General features: G+C 39.4%; 3 protein-coding genes across 3 annotated transcripts; 2 read left to right on the forward strand and 1 right to left on the reverse strand.

Moving 5' to 3' along the window:
* The first annotated feature begins 266 nt into the window (after positions 1-266).
* Positions 267-7,756, forward strand: LOC140941761 (uncharacterized). The gene is made up of 6 exons (XM_073390780.1): positions 267-416; positions 1,973-2,427; positions 2,849-3,350; positions 4,344-4,599; positions 5,867-6,049; positions 6,686-7,756. Exons 1-6 carry the CDS (start codon positions 273-275, stop codon positions 7,006-7,008), a joined length of 1,863 nt encoding a protein of 620 aa, XP_073246881.1. The 5' UTR covers positions 267-272; the 3' UTR covers positions 7,009-7,756.
* Positions 7,757-7,821: 65 nt separating this feature from the next.
* On the reverse strand, positions 7,822-10,094 carry LOC140931384 (major facilitator superfamily domain-containing protein 6-like). Its single transcript, XM_073381227.1, has 2 exons — positions 8,828-10,094; positions 7,822-8,048 (listed from the first exon to the last, which is right to left on the reverse strand). The coding sequence occupies exons 1-2, from the start codon at positions 10,092-10,094 to the stop codon at positions 7,822-7,824; spliced, it is 1,494 nt and encodes a 497-aa protein (XP_073237328.1).
* A 1,222-nt stretch (positions 10,095-11,316) lies between these two features.
* Positions 11,317-18,674, forward strand: LOC140931476 (uncharacterized). The gene is made up of 5 exons (XM_073381315.1): positions 11,317-12,704; positions 13,477-13,699; positions 15,336-15,442; positions 16,674-17,654; positions 18,448-18,674. The coding sequence occupies exons 1-5, from the start codon at positions 11,417-11,419 to the stop codon at positions 18,672-18,674; spliced, it is 2,826 nt and encodes a 941-aa protein (XP_073237416.1). The 5' UTR covers positions 11,317-11,416.
* The last annotated feature ends 325 nt before the right edge of the window (positions 18,675-18,999 follow it).

An 18,999-nucleotide genomic window follows, 5' to 3' on the forward strand; every position in this document is an offset into this window, starting at 1 on the left:
GGAAAATAAACCCACTAAAACACCAACAAGTATGAAAACTATTCTGACTACTGTAGAAAGGTTATTATACGTTTTACAGTCCTGTGAAAGAGGCTGATAGCAGATAACCCTTAAGGTTTCTTAGGAAACATATCTGGTGTTTTGAAATTTGCATATTTATAAAGATCGATCAATTTTGATAATTCTGTCGCGGGTCTTCTTGCTGATCAACAACCATATTCCCCAAACATTTTAGCACTCGCGCTTATAATTGTCCGCGTTCGCAAACCAACATGGCGCGACACAGGCTGATCTTTACGTTCGTGACACTCTATTTTTTCAGCGAATTCTCGCAATGTAGCGCTGATAATGAAGACTCTTTTGCATGGGACGTAAAGGACAGCACCGAGTTTGGTGTGGCTGAATCAAATATTGAGGTGAATGCTTTAATTCTGTAGAGTTTATACAGGTGATTTTATTTATTAATTGATATATAAAGCGGCGAACAGGTAAAAGTTCATGAAAGTCAACATCCATGCTGGGGGCGTTTGATCGCATGAAATAGCCTCTCTCTGTATATATTTTTTTCTCATTAAGGCTTAGTTTGATTAATGTTTTGACTGTTTCAGTCCACATCTATCGGGAATGAAACATACAGTATAAATGAACACTAAATATGATTTTCAAAAAAGTCATTTCCTCACAAGCTTACTTTAGTATTAAAAACTTAATGTAAACAGGAACAAAATTACAAAAGAATTTAGTTGTCACATCTCACAAGTCTCTTATTGTGTGAAGTAACATCGGTTCAGCTAGAAATAGCTAACGTAAGAAGCCGTTTTCTCATTTTTCTTTTTGTAGGTATTAGTTTATCCCAGGCAATTAATATGCCAAAATTACTGCTTACCTGCTTACCTGTTATTGGCACCAAAAGTGATTTAAAATTCAAATGCACTTAAACTTTCAGTCAGGTGGATTATTATAAATTACGAAAAGCACCTGATCATTAAACAAGATAGCATATTTAAATGGGCTTCATTTGGACAATTTTTATTTTAAATCCAGGTGGTATGACTAAGTGACATAATGATTGTGAACAATAATATTTTCTCTCTTGAGGTAAATACACATAAAAATACATTCAGTTACTATTTCCAATCAAAATAAACAACATTTAGGAGAGAAGAATAATTCCTGTGATGTTTGCTTTGTTGCCCAAAACTTTCTCTGACTTGATTTACAGACTTTTATTTCACAGAGGCCAAAACTTGCATGCTTGTAAAAAATTAGTGCATTTTGAATCTAAATTAGTTTGCTTATGCTAACACAAAGACGCAAACTAACAAAATTTTTATTTTCGTGACAAGAAAAGAGCCAAACCCGAATTTATTCTTGATCAAGGTTGTTTTGAATCTATTAATTCATCTTAAAAGTGCAAGAATAATAATGTTATAGACATACGTAAGAGACCTTTAGGATTATTTTGTTTATATATTTACTAAAATATACAGCGAACCCTCAAAAAGAGGATTTTTTTGCTGGGGTGATAAAAAAAACATCAGTAACAGTCAACAGTTGATTAAATGGTAGCTCAATTCTAAAACAATGTGTCCAAAAATCAAACCTCAAGGTTATTCAAATTGGTCTGCAATTGGGGACAGCTATCTTGCGAGTTGGTTGTCAAGCACAAGACAGAATTGTCTGTGAACAAGTGGACTTTAAGTAAGGATTTAAGATCAGAGAAGCCTCCAAATTGCAGTATTGTAGTAACCTATTGGTGAGCATAAGCAACCACAATGATGACGACAATGATAACATCAAATTCATTTTTTTAGCAGCATTTTTACTGCTGTCATCATCGTTGCTTATTATTAAGCTACCTATTATTACAAACTTTATATTTTTCAGGCCTTGCATTTTGTAGCTTCACTAAGTAACAAAAATATAATAAAATTTAAGTAATAAAAGTGTGATTTTTCATTTGTTTCTTTAGGATACAATCCTGGATGTCGACCTCTCATCAAAAATCACTTTCAGATATCAAACAACTGATGGAGGCAAAATTTACGTCTTCGACAATATTTTACATCCAATAAATCTTCACATTTTCTCAAGGTATTTAAATATCGATTTAGGGGCCTGGCAGTTCAGTCTTTATGAACCATATGACGGGGGAATTGAAAAGCCAACAGACAATATCCCATGGATAAACGACGTAGATTGCATTGAATTTTCAAAATCCGTGGTTGGGAAAACAATGCAAAAAGCAGTGATGGACACTACGCAAACTGAGGATATTTACTATCCATACAAAGTCAAAGGAAAACTTATTCGACGTGGTGACTTTACTAAACTATTCACTGATGCCAACAAAACAGATGATGAATACTCTGCTTTTATGTTTTTGAATCCTACATGGAGGAAGAATGATTATGGAGAACTTTACCTGTAAGTACAATGATAAGTATATTAATTAATGTTTTGTGAATCAAGCAGTAATCCCAAGTATTTTCTGTAACAAACTGACAAGGCAAAACGTCTGATACTCTCACTGATCATAGAAATGACATCGAAATGTAGGACTTCCACTTGTATCTCAAAGAATGACTCTGCAGTAAGTTACTATCAAACTCAGAAAACCTTGAATATTGTGTAGTGATCAATCTCAATGAAGTTCAGTAAAACCACAAATTAATTGCCATTGCTGTTTTTGGTTTAGTTTTCCCACACCTTAATTATTGGCTTTCTCCTCACAAGACAGTAAAACATTCCATAGATATTTCTGGTGTTCATGGTTTTGCGAGTTTCACAGTAAACAAAAGTATTTAAATTGTTAAAAGGAAACTCTGATTTTTTTTGTTTTCCTTAGATACGATGAAGACAATGAAATAATGGCTGGAACAGTACCAAAATTTGGCCGTGTTGTTGTATGGCCAAGTTCAGTGTCTTATCTCGCACGACCTCCCAGTATGGCTTTTAAAAAAGGACAACTAATACTTCATGTTCAGTTCACCAAGTCCAAGCAAAAAATGCTTGCTAACCACAGGGAAAGAATGGCAGCAAAAGGTGAACGCCAGGTGGCGTATGATGCAGGATTTATTGGAAGCGACAAACCTGCTCCAACTGGTATCAACATAGCACAGCATCGGGTGTCTGAACACGCCTCAACAGAAGGAAAGAAAATTTTTGTGTTTGATGATCTCTTTGACAAGGAAGATCTGGATAGGTTACGAGCATTCATCTTTAAACATGGTACTTATTATTATGATGATTCTGATGATGGTGATGATGGAGGTGATAACGTGCAGTGGATTGCAGGGTTTGAGATCAATGACTACATTCAGAGCAGACTTTGGAACATTATGCAACAGGTTTGTGCACAGAACATGTGAGTTTTTAACCCTTTAAGCCCTATTAAGAGTGATCAGCATCAAAGTTCTCCTTGTAATATCAATGCTTTGTAACACAGAGTGGTCATGAGAATTACGGACATGATCACACAAGATGAATTTGCTTTGATATTTTATCAACTTCTCCCCACTACTTCTGTAGGAAATGAATAGGGGCAACAAAATTAATAAGAATTCTGATTTTGATCATAGGGTTTAAAGGGTTAAACTACAAGTCACCCCATGTAAGGGAATCCAGATCCCAGAATGTGGGCAATTTTTGCTTGTGGAATCTGGAATTCTGGACTTTGGAATCTGGAATAAAGCTCAAGGAATCCAGAATCCCACTAACAATTTGAATCTGGAATCCAAGTTCCACTGACTGAACATTCTGACTACTAATATGAATCACCTGCAAGTTAACACCTGTCCGTGATATTCATGAAAAGCAGTGAAAAGACATTTTAAAGTTGAATCTAAGCTCTTGCAAGTAAAAGAATATTACTCTTACTCTCATTTGTGCACAGATGCACAAGTGATGATTTCTGGGGCTCCAGCTCACATGTTATTTTCACTGTATCCAAATGAGCATGATAATCTAATAATCTAGCTAATTGAGTTTTAAGTGTAATTAAATTAGCCTGCTTGCAGACCTCCCCTATTTCCTTTCGTTTTCTGCAAATAACAATGGAAATAGGAGACAATTGCATGCAGGCTTAGAGTGCAAATAAGAATTTTTCACACAATGTGAGTGGCAATTGTAACAGTAAGCTGATTTGAAGCAGTCCTTTCCTATTTCTTGTGGTTGGGTCTTGGATGAAACCATTTCTTTGATTTTCATTTTTGGTCATGAAAAATTTTATTAGCAGATCTAGAGTTACTGTAAGTGTTTCTTCTGCCAATGTCTCTTTGAGCCTAACAGGCTTTTTTTCTTGTTCTATTAACGCTTGAGTTTTTGTGCATTAAATCTTACAGACTCTTAAACATGTGACTGGTAGCGATAAGTGGTTTCCATATGACATCTCATGTAACCTGATCCGCAGTGCCGATCACACCCGCATTCATCAGGATTGTGAATATCATGAAGATGAATGGACATACCTTATTTATCTAACTCCAAACTGGACTAAAAATGACTATGGCGAAACAGCCTTTTATGAGACAATGAGCCACGACAATGAAATCATCACAGAGGTTCGGCCTAAGTATGGCCGGGCTGTTGTATTTCAAGGTATGTTGTACTTTGTAGCGGAACCTAGCCTACATGGCAGGCCACGAAAAGGGACAAAGAGAATCTTTGTTTGTTATAATGTTTAGTTTATGGGTTGTATCAACAACAACAAAACAACAACAAATTTTGTTGAAAATTGGAAATATATTTAATTACATTACTTTGCCACCCGCAAATACCTTATAAACTAATCGAGGCGGGGGCAGCTGAAGACATATTGCAAGTACAAGGTTTATCTATAGATGGACGAAATAACAGTGAAGACACTACGGTACAGTAAATAGAATAAACTAACATAAAACAAGGCAAGTACTAAGGCATAATGTAACACAAAAAACAAGAGAACGAAACAATTAGATGAAAGAAAAAGGAACAATTAAACATCAGAAATTTACGAAAGGTGGAAAGTGTTACGCGGAGCACTCAAAAACACACGTCCGTCCATCTTAGCCACGTCCCGTGAAAGTATACTTATTCAATAGCGCATGGTCGCTTTTGGTCTAGCTTGGCAAGTAGAGAACTTATTAAAGCAACGACGACTGCAACGGTAACGCGAGAACGGCCATAAATCTAAAGTTCTAGATTAGCAAAACACTAACTTTGCTTGAGCATCACGCTTCTTTGCGGTCTTGCTTTAGTACGACGTGAAACTTCCTAGTTTTACTGGAAGACGTGAACACAAGTCAACGATTTTCTCAGTTTTTCTTCGAACTCAGATGCAGTTGTTTAGAATTCGACTTCAGAAAAATTCTCCAAAGTTTTTGACTAGTGGGACAAAATGGATCCTTTAAGAACGATGAAATCTGACTGAATAACGTGAATTGACTTAAACTCTTAAGTGATATTTCGCCGAAGGTGCTGCTGTGGTTGCTTAAACTCCCCACTACATTCTTGGTTTCGATGTTGAAGTGAAAAACGTGAATAATCATTTTTCCTTCTTTTTAAGTAATTCGTAGCTTGAGAAAACAGCCGACATTTCGCAACGTCACCACTGGTAACCCCGCGAAATGACGTCACTCTGAGAAACGAGCGCAGAAATTCCATGGTGATGACGCGTTCTATTCAGATCTGGGTGGTGCTTCTGATTGGATGAAACAATTCAGCCAATCAGAAGCACTACCCGGATCTGGTTACTGACGCGTATGGAATTTCTGCGCTCGTTTCTCAGACATCATTTCGCGGGGATACCACTGGTGGCGTCGCCAAATGTCGGCTGTTTTCTCAGACTAAGAAGTTAAAGAAGTTTTGGTGTCTTGTTTTACCTCAGGAATTATTCCCCACTCCGCCCGTCCACCAAGCACAAATCAATCACACGCACGCCTCACATTTGTGGCAAAAGTGTCTGTAGACGAGTTTGTAGGAAGGCAAAAAGCTTTCACAGAAGAAATGAGGCATTTCGTGGGTGTTTTGGACACCAGAATGAGATTAAATTCCATGGAGGAAGGAAAAGGTAATACTATTATCATCAGAATAATTGAAAGTCAACTCTCTTGATAACGTACTATTTTTTTAACGTATCACTCAGACGAGAAGAGGGAAACTGAATTCCTGTGTAAGAAAACTCCAGAGTTTCATTGGCTGCAAGCGGCAATGGCGTATGAACCCTAAATTATACTATGTCCGAACAAAAGAGCAATTGGATGTATTGCCTCCTGGTCGATTTTTTTTTTTAAAAAAAGAAATCATGGAAAGGTATTAGTGAACACGTTTCCTTTTCTCTGTTTCATATGCACTCTGGCACGAAAGCACAAGCAAACATAGGCTGGCTAGCGGACGTAAAAGGGGAGGAGATAAGGACGAAAAAGGGAAGTTGAACATTATACGCCTATTACGTAACTGCGTGAGCTAGAGTAAACTTTAGAACAGAAGGCGAAGGTGCGACGCGCGAGATTTACTCCTACCTCCCCGCGCTCGCGCGTTTCGCTCGCGATTTATCACGTGCACGTTCCTTCCAGTTAATGTTGTCTTTAAGATGAAACTTGCATATCTTGGGGGATTGGAGAGGAGATTTTAGCTTTCGTGTGAATGCCAGGCTACAGTTAGTTCAGTCAGAATAATCTTGTTTCTCTTTTTGTTGTTTTAACAGGTGGTGAGCTGATTGGGGAACATGATAGAGAACACGGTGAAAAAAGAGAAACGGAGGACATGGAAGGACAGTCACGAAATAGAGATAAACCGCATTTAGAGAATGAATCAGAAGAAGAAGGAGGAGAAGGAGGAGAAGGAAACGGCCATGAAGATGAAGAAGAAGAGATGGATGACCCAGAATTTACAGAGTTAAGCCGACGAATGAGAGAAGTGTCACAGAGCAGGGACTTGGAGGAGATAAGGAAACTGCATGAAGAGCTACATCTTCGTCATGTCATGGCCAGAGAGGATGCCGCCAGGCGAATAACAAATCTAATTTAGAAATAAAAGACTTTAGAATACACGTGATGTTGAATCCGTGTAACCAGCACATCAATCGTAGCCTCCCACGCAGACGTTCTTAGGGGTTCCTCACGCGTTCCTGCCACCCGTGACGAACCCCTAAGAACGTCTGCGTGGAAGGCTACATCAATCGCGGATACAGTGGAAGCTCTCGTAACAGACACTCTCGTAAGCGGACAGCTCTGCGTACGGCCGCCTCCTCAAAACCCCGTTTTAACTTCCACAGAAACCATGTATTTTTACATTCCCCTAAGCGGACAATTTCCTTAGACGGCCGCGGCGGACACTTTCAGAGTTTACTAGTAAGATTTTAGCTTGGTTTTTAAGCTCACGTAAGCGGACACCTGAAATGGAATCTCATTCTCCTCTGAATCTTTCATACCTCTGAATTCTTCATATTGCTGTTCGTCACAATGAATTTATGTCAGTTTCCTTTTTTTTTTTCAACGTACAAGTCCGGTTACAGTTCAAAACACCACTTGAGTTCTAGTGGCCATTTATGAAAACCAAAAGCGGCCAGCTCCGATCGCGGACACCTTTTTCGCCTCCCGAGGGTGTGCGCTTAGGAGACTTCTATTCCAATACTGCCGGACTCGCCTGCACAATTTCCTAGACTATATTTCTTAAAGCCCAAGTTAAATATAAATGCAGTCTTTTTAAATTATTACATATGTAATTCTATTTTAAAATACGAAAGCAATAAACCTAACCGCACTATTATTTTTGACGCCTGTGTATTCTTTTTCCACGATGAGAAGAACTTAATTGTTTCTGGTGAAAACAACACTTTTTTTAAGGATTTTCCTTTTCTTCTGTTTCTATTAGTTTGTATCCAGTATCACCAGTATCTTTTTTAAAACTTGCCACCCAGTACGCAAATAAAAACAGAGCTAGTATGGCAACTGATATCAAAGAAAAAATAAAATACGTCCTCGGAACGCCGACCTGGTTAATAACGAGACCGCTGACCATTATTCCTGATCCCACACCAAGACCCCAGTGAAATCCTCCAAGGACCCCTATGGGAGACAAAACAAATGTGATGTATAAAACAAATATATGTTGTAGTTAATACTTTATCTCAGGTAATTTTTACTTTTCCTTTGTTTCAAGTACATTTGCATACATTACCATACCCAAAAACTAAGAAAAACACAACATAAACTTGCGCAATAACAACTAAAGGTGAAATGGCCTTTAGTAGGCCGTAAATTCACATAGAGTAGTATTAATTTTAATTAAAAAGATTTAAAAAACTATGAACCAAAGGAAGACCTTCTTGAAGACCTTCTTATTCTTGTGCATCCTTATGCGAAAATAACCTTTTGATTTTTTTTGCACATTTCTTAAAAAGCCTCATTACTTCTCTAAGATTTCAACCCCTGGGCATAACTGTACTAACTATCCATTGCAGATTTATATTCCTTTCATAAATGTTTTAACCACTGCTATCTTGGCAACATCACAGTGGTAGCAATACTCTCATTGTAAAGCTCTTATTGAAACAACGTTCTATAATACCCATGTCACTGTTGAGCGATGAACAGGCGTTTACAAGATTCTCTTATCTAAAGAGATTTAATTGAAAAAAATTCGATTGCTCTCTATATAGAAAGCCAAAACATTTATAATTGAATTAATTAAAGGGTCTCTTGGATGTTAATATGTTTAGGCATTTTTAAACATACCTCATTCCTTACACTTATTTCTAATGTCAGTTTTCAAGAGAAGGTTGTCTGGATTTAAAACTAAAGCATCTCAGAATTGAGACTCCCTTTGAATAATAAGATAGCATTACCTTGAATCGCTCCATGGAATCCAGCTTTTGAAGATACTGCGGCGCCAAACACAACACAGGTCGCCCAGCCCAGTGAGTACATGATTCCCTGAGAAACAAATAATACCACACCGATCCAGGGGTTTAGGACAAAAGCAAATCCCATGTAAATCGCTACGTACAATGCCAGGCAGACAGCTGAAGTCGGTGCTGGTCCAATCTTGGTGATGATAGTCCCTGAAAATAGATACCCCAAAGATGCGACGGCGTAACGGAAACCAGCGGCAATTCCTAACATATAGGGCTGAGCTCCAAGGTCATCCAGATACCACAGTCCGAAGTGCTCATGCAACCCGACAAGGACTCCTAAATAAAATGCTAACGCAATGAATATTATATTACGATAGAGAAGAAGTTCCTTAACGAGGGTCCAAATACTAGCGCTCTGTGATAATTCATCATCAGAATATTTCGCATGCATGAAAAATATGGTAACCAGGGAAAGTGCACTAAAACCAGCAAAGAAATAGAAGGAAATGTGATAGTTCGACACGATCTTGCCGCAAACTTCTGATTCGTACAAGCTGATGACTCCTCCAACAAGAAATGAACTAGCGGCCACGCTGCATTCGCCCCACATTTGGAAAGTTCCAAATTTGTCTGATCTCCCCTCCAAGAGTCCAATAAGCAAAACATTAGGCATGATATAAACCACAGAGCCCAAAATCTGACAGACGAAAATTAAACCGAAACAAATAAAGAAGATTTTCTTAAGTTCGGTTTCGTCGACTTTCCAGGTAGACGTTGTCACGTGACTCTTGTTGTAAAATCGTGGAAGTTGAGATGCCTTTTCTATGGGTTGACCTAATATCATAACTCCACCTTCAGGAAGAAATGTCAATGGATATATTAACGTTTTGTTTCCTCTTGTTTCGATGCACTGTTGATTCTCTGGTTGAACAATCAGAACCAGCAGTGTCCCTGCAGAGAATGACGCCACCGAAAAGAATAAAATAATTTTTCGCACATTATACTTATCTCCGATCCATCCCCACAATGGCGCACCGATGAATTCCATTAGGAGTCTTAATCCGATCAATACACCTGCGTGACCGGCACTAAGTCCAAGTTGCTTGAAATACACAGCCAGAAACGGAATAGAACTGCCAATGGAGCCATAAAATAGAAAGTAGTAAACCTTATACGTGATTTCTGTTAGGCAAGGTTTGGACTGGCCGTTACTTGAACACAACTTTGAAACGTCTTTCTCTCCATCTTCCTTTTTCATTTTAAGGGACGGACAGTTGAACTCTAATTTCAAAATTGAACGTCTAGTTTAAGAAGTCTTTTTATCCAGCGTTTGTGAGGGAAAATAATTCGATTTCATTAACAGACTGGATCAGTGATTGGTCAACCTAATTAACGAATGACATTCATAAACGTTTGAATTCCTTAACGGTGACTTATTTATCTGGACAGATTTTCGAGAAAAGCAGATTTTTTCCCCCGTGTCTGAGCATAAAACGCGTGGAGACGATTTTTATCCTAATTTTTTTTTTGTTATAGACTTTTACGGAATCTCAAATTATTATAGATATATATATAGGTTTCCAAATACCTGCAACAAAACACTAGCTAACCAACAATTTAACACCTACAACTTAGGCTACTCAGATAACTGAAAAATATCACTTTATCCTTATATACAACTTACGTTAATTGCATATAATGATTGTCATTTTAATTTGTTGTTTTGATGTTGATGTTGCATGAGTTTATTTTCTCCTTTATCGTAACTGAATCAATGGCTCCCTGTGGAGTATACAATGGTATATTAAAGGTGTATTAAATATGCCTTATCTTCCAAGTTCTTATTTCGTTAAATTTAGTGAATCGGAGGGCGAAAGCGGTAGGGTAGGGCGAATTTCAAGTATTTCGCAGGCAAAACGAAGAACCTGAGGAGGGAGGGGGGGGGGTGGGAAATGGATAAATATGTTGGGATTATTATAAGTTTAAGGGAAACTGCCCACCTACCCCTCCCCTAAGCCAACGTACTCCCAGTCCTCACGAGGCCACCCAAGCAAAACGGGATCTTTTGACTCGACTCATCTCTTGCCAGACTGTACTCAAAACATTTTTTTTTTAGTTTTCCTACATCTCTTTGCCTCTCGATCATCATTATAAATGTAGTCTCTGACCTGCATAATGTTTCTTTTCGGAGAGGACAAAACCGGGTCTCTTGGTGACATGCTCTTACATACTCAGCTTTTTAAAGGAAGGATTTTCTCAGATATGCTGTTCTTGATTTGTTTTCAGCTCGATCGGTTCTCAGTCCATAGCTGTTAATTAGTGCCATTGTTTCATGCGATCATTGTCATTGCTTTTCCACCGGGGAACACTCCACGGTTCATTATATGGATACGAAATAAATTTGAATATGTAAATCACAAACTCCACATTCATACTAATATGCTAATATCACCAGAGCGACGGCTACCCGAATTAAGTCTCCACGTTATTATACTGATTTCTCGGCAAAATTCAGTTGAAACGTACACAAGCAACAGCGTATTTCGAGTTTGAAACGAACTCAGCTTGAATATTTTGACGATGAGTGAGAAATCTGATGCATCGGGCAAGAAAGATTCAGACGATTCTTCAAATAACACGTCAGTTTCTTCTCTGCAAACGTCGGAGATTTGGTACAAGGCTTATTACTTCTTATTTTATGGCGCCATTGGCAGCTCTGTCCCATATCTAGCCTTATATTTTAAACAACTGGGCCTCAGTGCAGCACAAGCCGGTTTACTCACTGGAATAAGACTCTTCTCTGAATTTATTGGTGCGCCTGTGTGGGGAATGATCGGAGACAAGTATAAAATACGAAAAACTATTTTGTTCTTATCATTGCTTTCATATTCCGCCGGGACATTGCTCTTATTAGCCGTTAAACCACAAAATCAGGAGTGCATCGAAACAGGAGCAAACAGAACTGTGATACATCCACTACGCTTTCCTCCTGGGGGTGGAATAGTATCAAGTGGCGGGTCCTCGGCATCCATGGCCATTGATAGTCAACCTCCACAACGGCTGAACAACATCAGCCACGTAACAATATTTACTCGCGAGGTGGACAAGTCCGAACTTGGTAAAATCTTTATGACTTTTTTGAGTATACTATTCGCATGCCAGATTCTGGGTTCCGTTGTTTACACCATGCCTGATGCTTTGGTCGTAGGCTTCCTGCAGGAAAATGCGGACAAGTTCGGATCTCTGCGAATGTGGGGCGAAGTTGGTGTCGCCAGTGGTTCATTTTTGGTAGGAGGAGTCATTAGCTTATACGAATCGGAGGTTTGCGGTGAGACCGCAAAGAACTATCACATTTCATTTTATTTCTTTGCTGGATTCGTCGCTCTTTCCTTAGTCACCATGGTTTTTATCGAAGCAAAATATTCAGATGACGAAACATCGTCTAGGTCTAGTATTTGGTCACTTGTAAAGGAGCTTCTACTCTGTCATAATATAATTTTCGTTACCTTAGCCTTCTATTTGGGTATGCTTATGGGTTTGCAAGATAACTTTGGTTTGTGGTATCTGGATGACCTCGGTGCACAGCCCTATATGCTGGGGATGGCAAGTGGTTTTCGTTACACTTTGGCAATTCTTGGGTATTTTACCGCTGGGATGATCATCAATAAGATTGGTCTTGCAGCGACTCTCGCTGTCTGCTTAGCATTTTATGTGGCTGTTTATATGGGACTAGCGTTTGTGCTCAATCCCTGGATAGGGGTGGTGCTCTACAGCTCTCACGGAACCATATATGGGCTTGCCTGGTCAGCCTGTGTTGTTTTTGGTGCTAAAGTATCTTTAAAAGTTGGATTCTATTCAGTTCTTCAAGGTACGTTATCTACTTGAAAGTGGTTTTCAATAAAATGTCGGGTTTTCTTTTACACGCTCTTTGGCCAATTACCAAAGAACGAGATTGACAGATTTAAAAGATTGTCCGTTCCAATGTTTTCATCAATGATACACTGATACCAGGAGGGTTTACACTAGGCTCCAAAGCTTAAGTTAATACTCAGTAAAGCGCTTCATGTGAACCAAGCTGTTTGCACCAGCTTAATAATAGGCTCAACGTACAGCCGTTTGAGGGAATCTGGTTTGCTGACCCTCCGCGAAGGAACGCAGGCGCACTAATCCGCGGCTGGTATGCAAGCATACTCAGGAAAGAAGAATTAAAATAAGGGATTTTCATCAGGTGGCTTGTAAACTTGATTCCACTATACTGTAAAACAAGGTTAACATGTTCGTGTAGGCGAAAGGATCTCAGAAGCCTCATTTCATAGTGCTGGATTGCACTTGTCTAGCAAGTAATCCAGTATATTTTATGTATTGGACGCATCCGCAGAATAATATCACGTTAAAGGGTTACGTTAAGGTCCGTGCAAACCGACGCAACATTGTTGGATGTTACACGCTGCGTCCGTTTGCACACTCTGTTGCATTTTGTTGCTTGCTGTTGGGAGTTGTTGCGCAAAAGTTTGAAACCGGTCAAACTTTCAGCTACGTGCAAATTAACGGACGCAAAAACGCCCAACAATGTTGCGTCCGTTTGATCGGGGTTTTTGATTGAATGGGCGCTGACATCTGTTTCTTTTCTTTTCCCGCAGGAATTCTTGGAGGAATTCACTGGGGACTCGGCGTTGGCTCAGGAGTAGTTGTCAGCGGTGTCGTTATAAACGCGGTCGGCGTTCCGAAGACTTATTTTATTTTCTCTCTGGTCTCCCTTGCTAGTCTGGCTGTATTTTTATTTGCGAATTGGGTGATAAAGTTTAAAAAACACCCTGATGAAACTGGGTACAAACTGCTAGAAACAAAAGAGAAGGATGATCAGTAATTTCAAACAATTAGAGATTAGACTGCTAGCATTCAGGCGCTTCTCAGTCAGTCAAAAGGGCATGGTTTTCATGGAGAAAACTCACGTAAAGAGAAGATGGTCTGGACCCTTAATTAGCGTTTTAACAAGGACTTGCTTGACTTGCAAGTCGCGCTTCGAAAGCGAGCGCAAAGCGAAAGAAAAAATCTTAACCATGCACGAAAAGAGGTGCGTCAGGTCGCAAAAAAAAGAATACAACCCTGCCTAGCCCGCTTAATTTTCTATTACAGCGAAGGACTATCATAAAGTGCACAGGAATATCGGAGAATCTCTGAGCAGTCCCCCAAAAAATATGTTTTTAGAGAGTGGATGATTAGTTTTGTACCAGAAGCATATATCTGCTTCTGTTTTGTACTTTGTACATATGGGTCAGCGTTAATTTCTTTATTTAATATTTATTTATTTAATTATTTCAAATTTTTGTAGACAAGCATTTACTTTGGGTTTTGGAATAAAATACTGCAAATTCATGCAAACCAAGCCATTATGTCTTCTTATCGCAAAACAAAAGTTGCCAGGGGTTTTACTGCCTCTCCCATCCTCATTCAATAAATTGATTAATTTCCTGCCTTCTAACCTGGGAGTAACGCGTAATGATGACGTGACTCCTTGTGGGAAGTGTTACTTGTAGATTAAGATGTTTCCCTTTTCCAACACCTTTAAAAATTAAAGCTATCACCTACACTATAAACCGTAGTACAAATGACATCGATCCATCCAGGGCTGTAACAAAGTCTCATCGGGCCGCTAGTGCAGGACAAGTGGATTTTCTTGCTGGGAAAGTAACTTTTGAAGCTTACTTAACCAATGGGCAAGAAACAACTCATCTTCTAATGAAATCATTGACTAATCATGAGACGAGCAAGAAGTAAGCAACAAGTGAGAGCTGCTTGCGCAAAGGACAGGCTGGAATTCAAACTTTTTTCGAGCCCCGTCCATCTGCCAAGTAATTGTGCATAAGGCTTTTCCTTCTTGAAATTTTAAAGAGATGCTCCACGTACTCGAGGGAAAATTTAATTCTTGGCAATTCTTTTCTCTTATATACCGTACTGCGTAGTGATTTTCCTGTATATAGCATGTTTCTGTATTCCCCTGTTTATTCTTTCCTTAAAATGACAGCAACTCCCTGCTAATCGATCTAGAAAATGGGTACCTCTCCTTTACATACGAGAAGAAAGTGTTTCCCCAGAACTGAACCTTTCTCTCCCTTTAGATACTAAGCAGTCGGCTTCTTGTAGTTTTTTATGCACAATGTAGCATTTCGACTTTCCCAAGCAGGAACACTCCTCGCCCATTCTATGTCCTCTGCAGTGCTTCAAGCCATGAATTTGTAGTGGTTCTTTGCGACTAAACTTTTCATCTGTCATTTCATCAATAAAATCCAAAATATCCTGAAAATGATTTCTGTGCGCGTCGAACTCTGTACGTCAATAGGGTGCAGGTCTGGGAAGCGATCTTTTAAGTTTCGAAAAGCGTCGGGTTTCTTCTTTGTTATTCTTTGCACACTGCTGTTCAAACATTTCCAGCTCTTCAGGATTAAAGACTCGTCAAAAAAATCAGAGATCCAGAAACTATGATTTGTACTCATTGAAGCTGTTTTAAAGTAAAAGCAATAACAAAAGTTCTTATGTATCAAAATAGTGGTCGTTACTTAAAAGTAGAGCGCTTTCAAGTAGCACTTAAAGAAGATGAAAATACCTGTATTTGGTGTTTGAAAAGGCTTGCGACGGCTTTGAAAAGAGTTAACCTACCCTGATATGCCAAAACGCGATCTTTTGAGTCCTATAATGGCTCTTGGCCAGACTGTATTCAAAACAGTTTTTTTTAGTTTTACTGCATCTCTTTGCCTCTCGATCATCATTATAAATGTAGCCTCGCAGACCTGCATAATGCTTCTTTTCGGAGAGGACAAAACCAGCTCAGCTTTTTAAAGGAAGGATTTTGTTAGATATGGGCTGTTCTCGATTTGTTTTCAACTATATAGGTTCTCAGTCTATAGCTATTAATTAGTGGCATTGTTTCATGCGATCCCTGTCATTGCCTTTCCACGGGGGAACACTCCAATATATGCATGATATGAAATAAATTTGAATATGTAAATCACAAACTCCGCATTCATACTAATATGCTAAGGCCATCCCCATAAAGTGTTTTGTTTCCCATCGCCCGACCGACCCATTTTTTTGGAAAAAAAAAAAAAAAAAAAACCAGAATCACTTGTAAAGAAGCAAGTACTTTAGTTTACAAGCATACGATGTTGTCTTATTAACACCAATTGTCTTAAATTATCATCCATACTTCGTTTTTGTAGCCTTTTTAGACATTTGACAGTCCTGTTAAAATACATCTTTTACCATCTGATTATATACTGCAGACTTAACGTGAGATTTAATATGCAATCCTGTGTTCATTCTTTTTTTTTTTTGCCCCACCGACCGAACCACTTTCACGAGAGGGAGGGCGATGGGAAACGAAACATTTTATGGGGATGGCCTAATATCACCAGAGCGACGGCTACCCGAATTAAGTCTCCAAGTTATATTTCTGAGCAAAATTCAGTTGAAACGTACACAAGCAACAGCGGATTTCGAGCTTGAAACGAAAGCTTGAATGATTTTGACGATGAGGGAGAAATCTGATGCATCGGGCAAGAAAGATTCAGACGATTCTAATTCAAATAACACGTCAGTTTCTTGTCTGCAAACGTCGGAGATTAGGTATAAGGCTTATTACTTCTTATTTTATGGCGCCATTGGCAGCTCTGGCCCATATCTAGCCTTATACTTTAAACAACTCGGCCTCAGTGCAGCACAAGCCAGTTTACTCAAAGGAATAAGACTCCTCTCCTTATTTATTGGTGCGCCTATGTGGGGAATGATCGGAGACAAGTTAAAATACGAAAAATTATTCTGCTCTTATCATTGCTTTCAGATTCCGCCGGAACATTGCTCTTATTAGCAGTTAAACCACAAAATCAGCAGTGCATCGAAACAGGAGCAAACAGAACTGTGATACATCCACTGCGCTTTCCTCCTGGGGGTGGAATAGTATCAAGTGGCGAGTCCTCGGCATCCATGGCCATTGATAGTCAATCTCCACAACGGCTGAACAACATCAGCCACGTAACAATATTTACTCGTGAGGTGGACAAGTCCGAACTTGGTAAAATCTTTGTGACTTTTTTGAGTATACTATTCGCATGCCAGATTCTGGGTTCCGTTGTTTACACCATGCCTGATGCTTTGGTCGTAGGCTTCCTACAAGAAAATGCGAACAAGTTCGGACATCTTCGAATGTGGGGCGAAGTTGGTATCGCCAGTGGCTCATTTTTGGTTGGAGGAGTCATTAGCTTATACGAATCGGAGGTTTGCGGTGAGACCGTCAAGAACTATCACATTTCATTTTATTTCTTTGTTGGATTCGTCACTCTTTCCTTAGTTACCATAGTTTTCATAGAAGCAAAATATTCAGATGACGAAACATCGTCTAGGTCTAGTGTTTGGCCACTTGTAAAGGAGCTTCTACTCTGTCATAATGTAATTTTCGTTACCTTAGCCTTCTATTTGGGTATGCTTATGGGTTTGCAAGGTAACTTTGGTTTGTGGTATCTGGATGACCTCGGTGCAGAGCCCTATATGCTGGGGATGGCTGATAGTTTTCGTTACTCTTTGGCAATTCTTGGATATTTTACCTCTGGGATGATCATCAATAAGATTGGTCTTGCAGCGACTCTCGCTGTCTGCTTAGCATTTTATGCGGCTGTTTATATGGGACTAGCGTTTGTACTCAATCCCTGGATAGGGGTGGTGCTCCACAGCTCTCACGGAACCATATATGGGCTTGCCTGGTCAGCCTGTGTTGTTTTTGGTGCTTCGGTATCTTTAAAAGTTGGATTCCATCCAGTTCTTCAAGGTACGTGATCTACTTGAAAGTGGTTTTCAATAAAATGTCGCCGGGTTTTCTTTTACACGTTCTTTGGCCAATCATCAAAGAACGACATTGACAGATTAAATATATTGTGCGTTCCAATGTTTTCATCAATGATACACTGATACCAGGAGGGTTTACACTAAGCTCCAAAGCTTAAGTTAGTACTCAGTAAAGCGCTTCATGTGAACCAAGCTGTTTGCACCAGCTTAATAATAGGCTCAACGTACAGCCGTTTGAGGGAATCTGGTTTGCTGACCCTCCGCGAAGGAACGCAGGCGTACTAAACCGCGGCTGGTATGCAAGCATACTTAGGAAAGAAGAATTAAAATAAGGGATTTTCATCAGGTGGCTTGTAAACTTGATTCCACTATAGCGTATTGTAAAACAAGGTTAACATTTTCGTTTAGGCGAAAGGACCTCAGAAACCTCATTTATGGTGCTGAATTGCACAAGCAAATTATCCAGTATATTTTCGTATTGGACGCATTCGCAGAATAATGTCACATTAGAGGGTTACGTTAAGTCCCGTGCAAACGGACGCAACATTGTTGGCGACATTGACTCTGAATATTGTTGGATATTACACGTTGCGTCCGTTTGCACACCCTGTTAGATTTTGTTGGAGGCTGTTGCGCAAAAGTTTGAAACCGGTCAAACTTTTAGCTACGTGCAAATTAACCGGCGCAACAACTTCCAACAATGCTGCTTCCGTTTGCGCAGGGCTTTAGTTTGATTGGAAGGGGCGCTGACATCTCTTTCTTTTTTTTTCCTGCAGGAATTCTTGGAGGAATTCACTGGGGACTCGGCTTTGGCTCAGGGGTAGTTGTCAGCGGTGTCGTTATAAACGCGGTCGGCGTTCCGAAGACTTATTTTATTTTCTCTTTGGTCTCCCTTGCTAGTCTGGCTGTGTTTTTAATTGCGAATTGGGTGATAAAGTTTAAAAAAGACCCTGATGAAACTGGGTATAAACTGATAGATACAAAAGAGCAGGATGATCAGTAAATTGCAAACAATTAGAGATTAGACTGCTAGCATGCAGGCGCTTCACGGTCAGTCAAAAGGGCATGGTTTTCATGGAGAAAACTTGCGTAAAGAGAAAAAGCCTGAAGACAAGATCCTCTCTTTCTGAAGGTCAGGAGCCTTAATTAGCCTTTTAACAAGAACTTGCTTGACTTGCAAGTCGGGCCTCGAAAGCCGAGAGCAAAGCGAAAGAAAAAACATTAACCATGCACGAAAAGAGTTGCTTTAGGTCGTAGAAAAAAAGATTTCCACTTTGCCCATCCCGTTTAACTTTCTGTTGCGGCCAAGGACTAACATAAAGTGCACA

The sequence above is a fragment of the Porites lutea genome, chromosome 1 (genome assembly GCF_958299795.1).
Source record: "Porites lutea chromosome 1, jaPorLute2.1, whole genome shotgun sequence".
NCBI lineage: Eukaryota > Metazoa > Cnidaria > Anthozoa > Scleractinia > Poritidae > Porites > Porites lutea.

Excerpts from the sequence above, each read along its gene's own strand:
- LOC140931476 (XM_073381315.1), top strand. The coding sequence starts at position 11,417 with ATGAGTGAGAAATCTGATGCATCGGGCAAGAAAGATTCAGACGATTCT. Across the intron at positions 13,700-15,335 it reads ACAAAAGAGAAGGATGATCA|CTGTTTTAAAGTAAAAGCAA; the intron begins GTAATTTCAAAC and ends TACTCATTGAAG. Across the intron at positions 15,443-16,673 it reads TAAAGAAGATGAAAATACCT|ATTCCGCCGGAACATTGCTC; the intron begins GTATTTGGTGTT and ends CATTGCTTTCAG.
- LOC140931384 (XM_073381227.1), bottom strand. The coding sequence starts at position 10,094 with ATGAAAAAGGAAGATGGAGAGAAAGACGTTTCAAAGTTGTGTTCAAGT. Across the intron at positions 8,049-8,827 it reads ATTCCATGGAGCGATTCAAG|GGGTCCTTGGAGGATTTCAC; the intron begins GTAATGCTATCT and ends TGTCTCCCATAG.
- LOC140941761 (XM_073390780.1), top strand. The coding sequence starts at position 273 with ATGGCGCGACACAGGCTGATCTTTACGTTCGTGACACTCTATTTTTTC. Across the intron at positions 2,428-2,848 it reads GATTATGGAGAACTTTACCT|ATACGATGAAGACAATGAAA; the intron begins GTAAGTACAATG and ends TGTTTTCCTTAG. Across the intron at positions 6,050-6,685 it reads TTCCATGGAGGAAGGAAAAG|GTGGTGAGCTGATTGGGGAA; the intron begins GTAATACTATTA and ends TTGTTTTAACAG.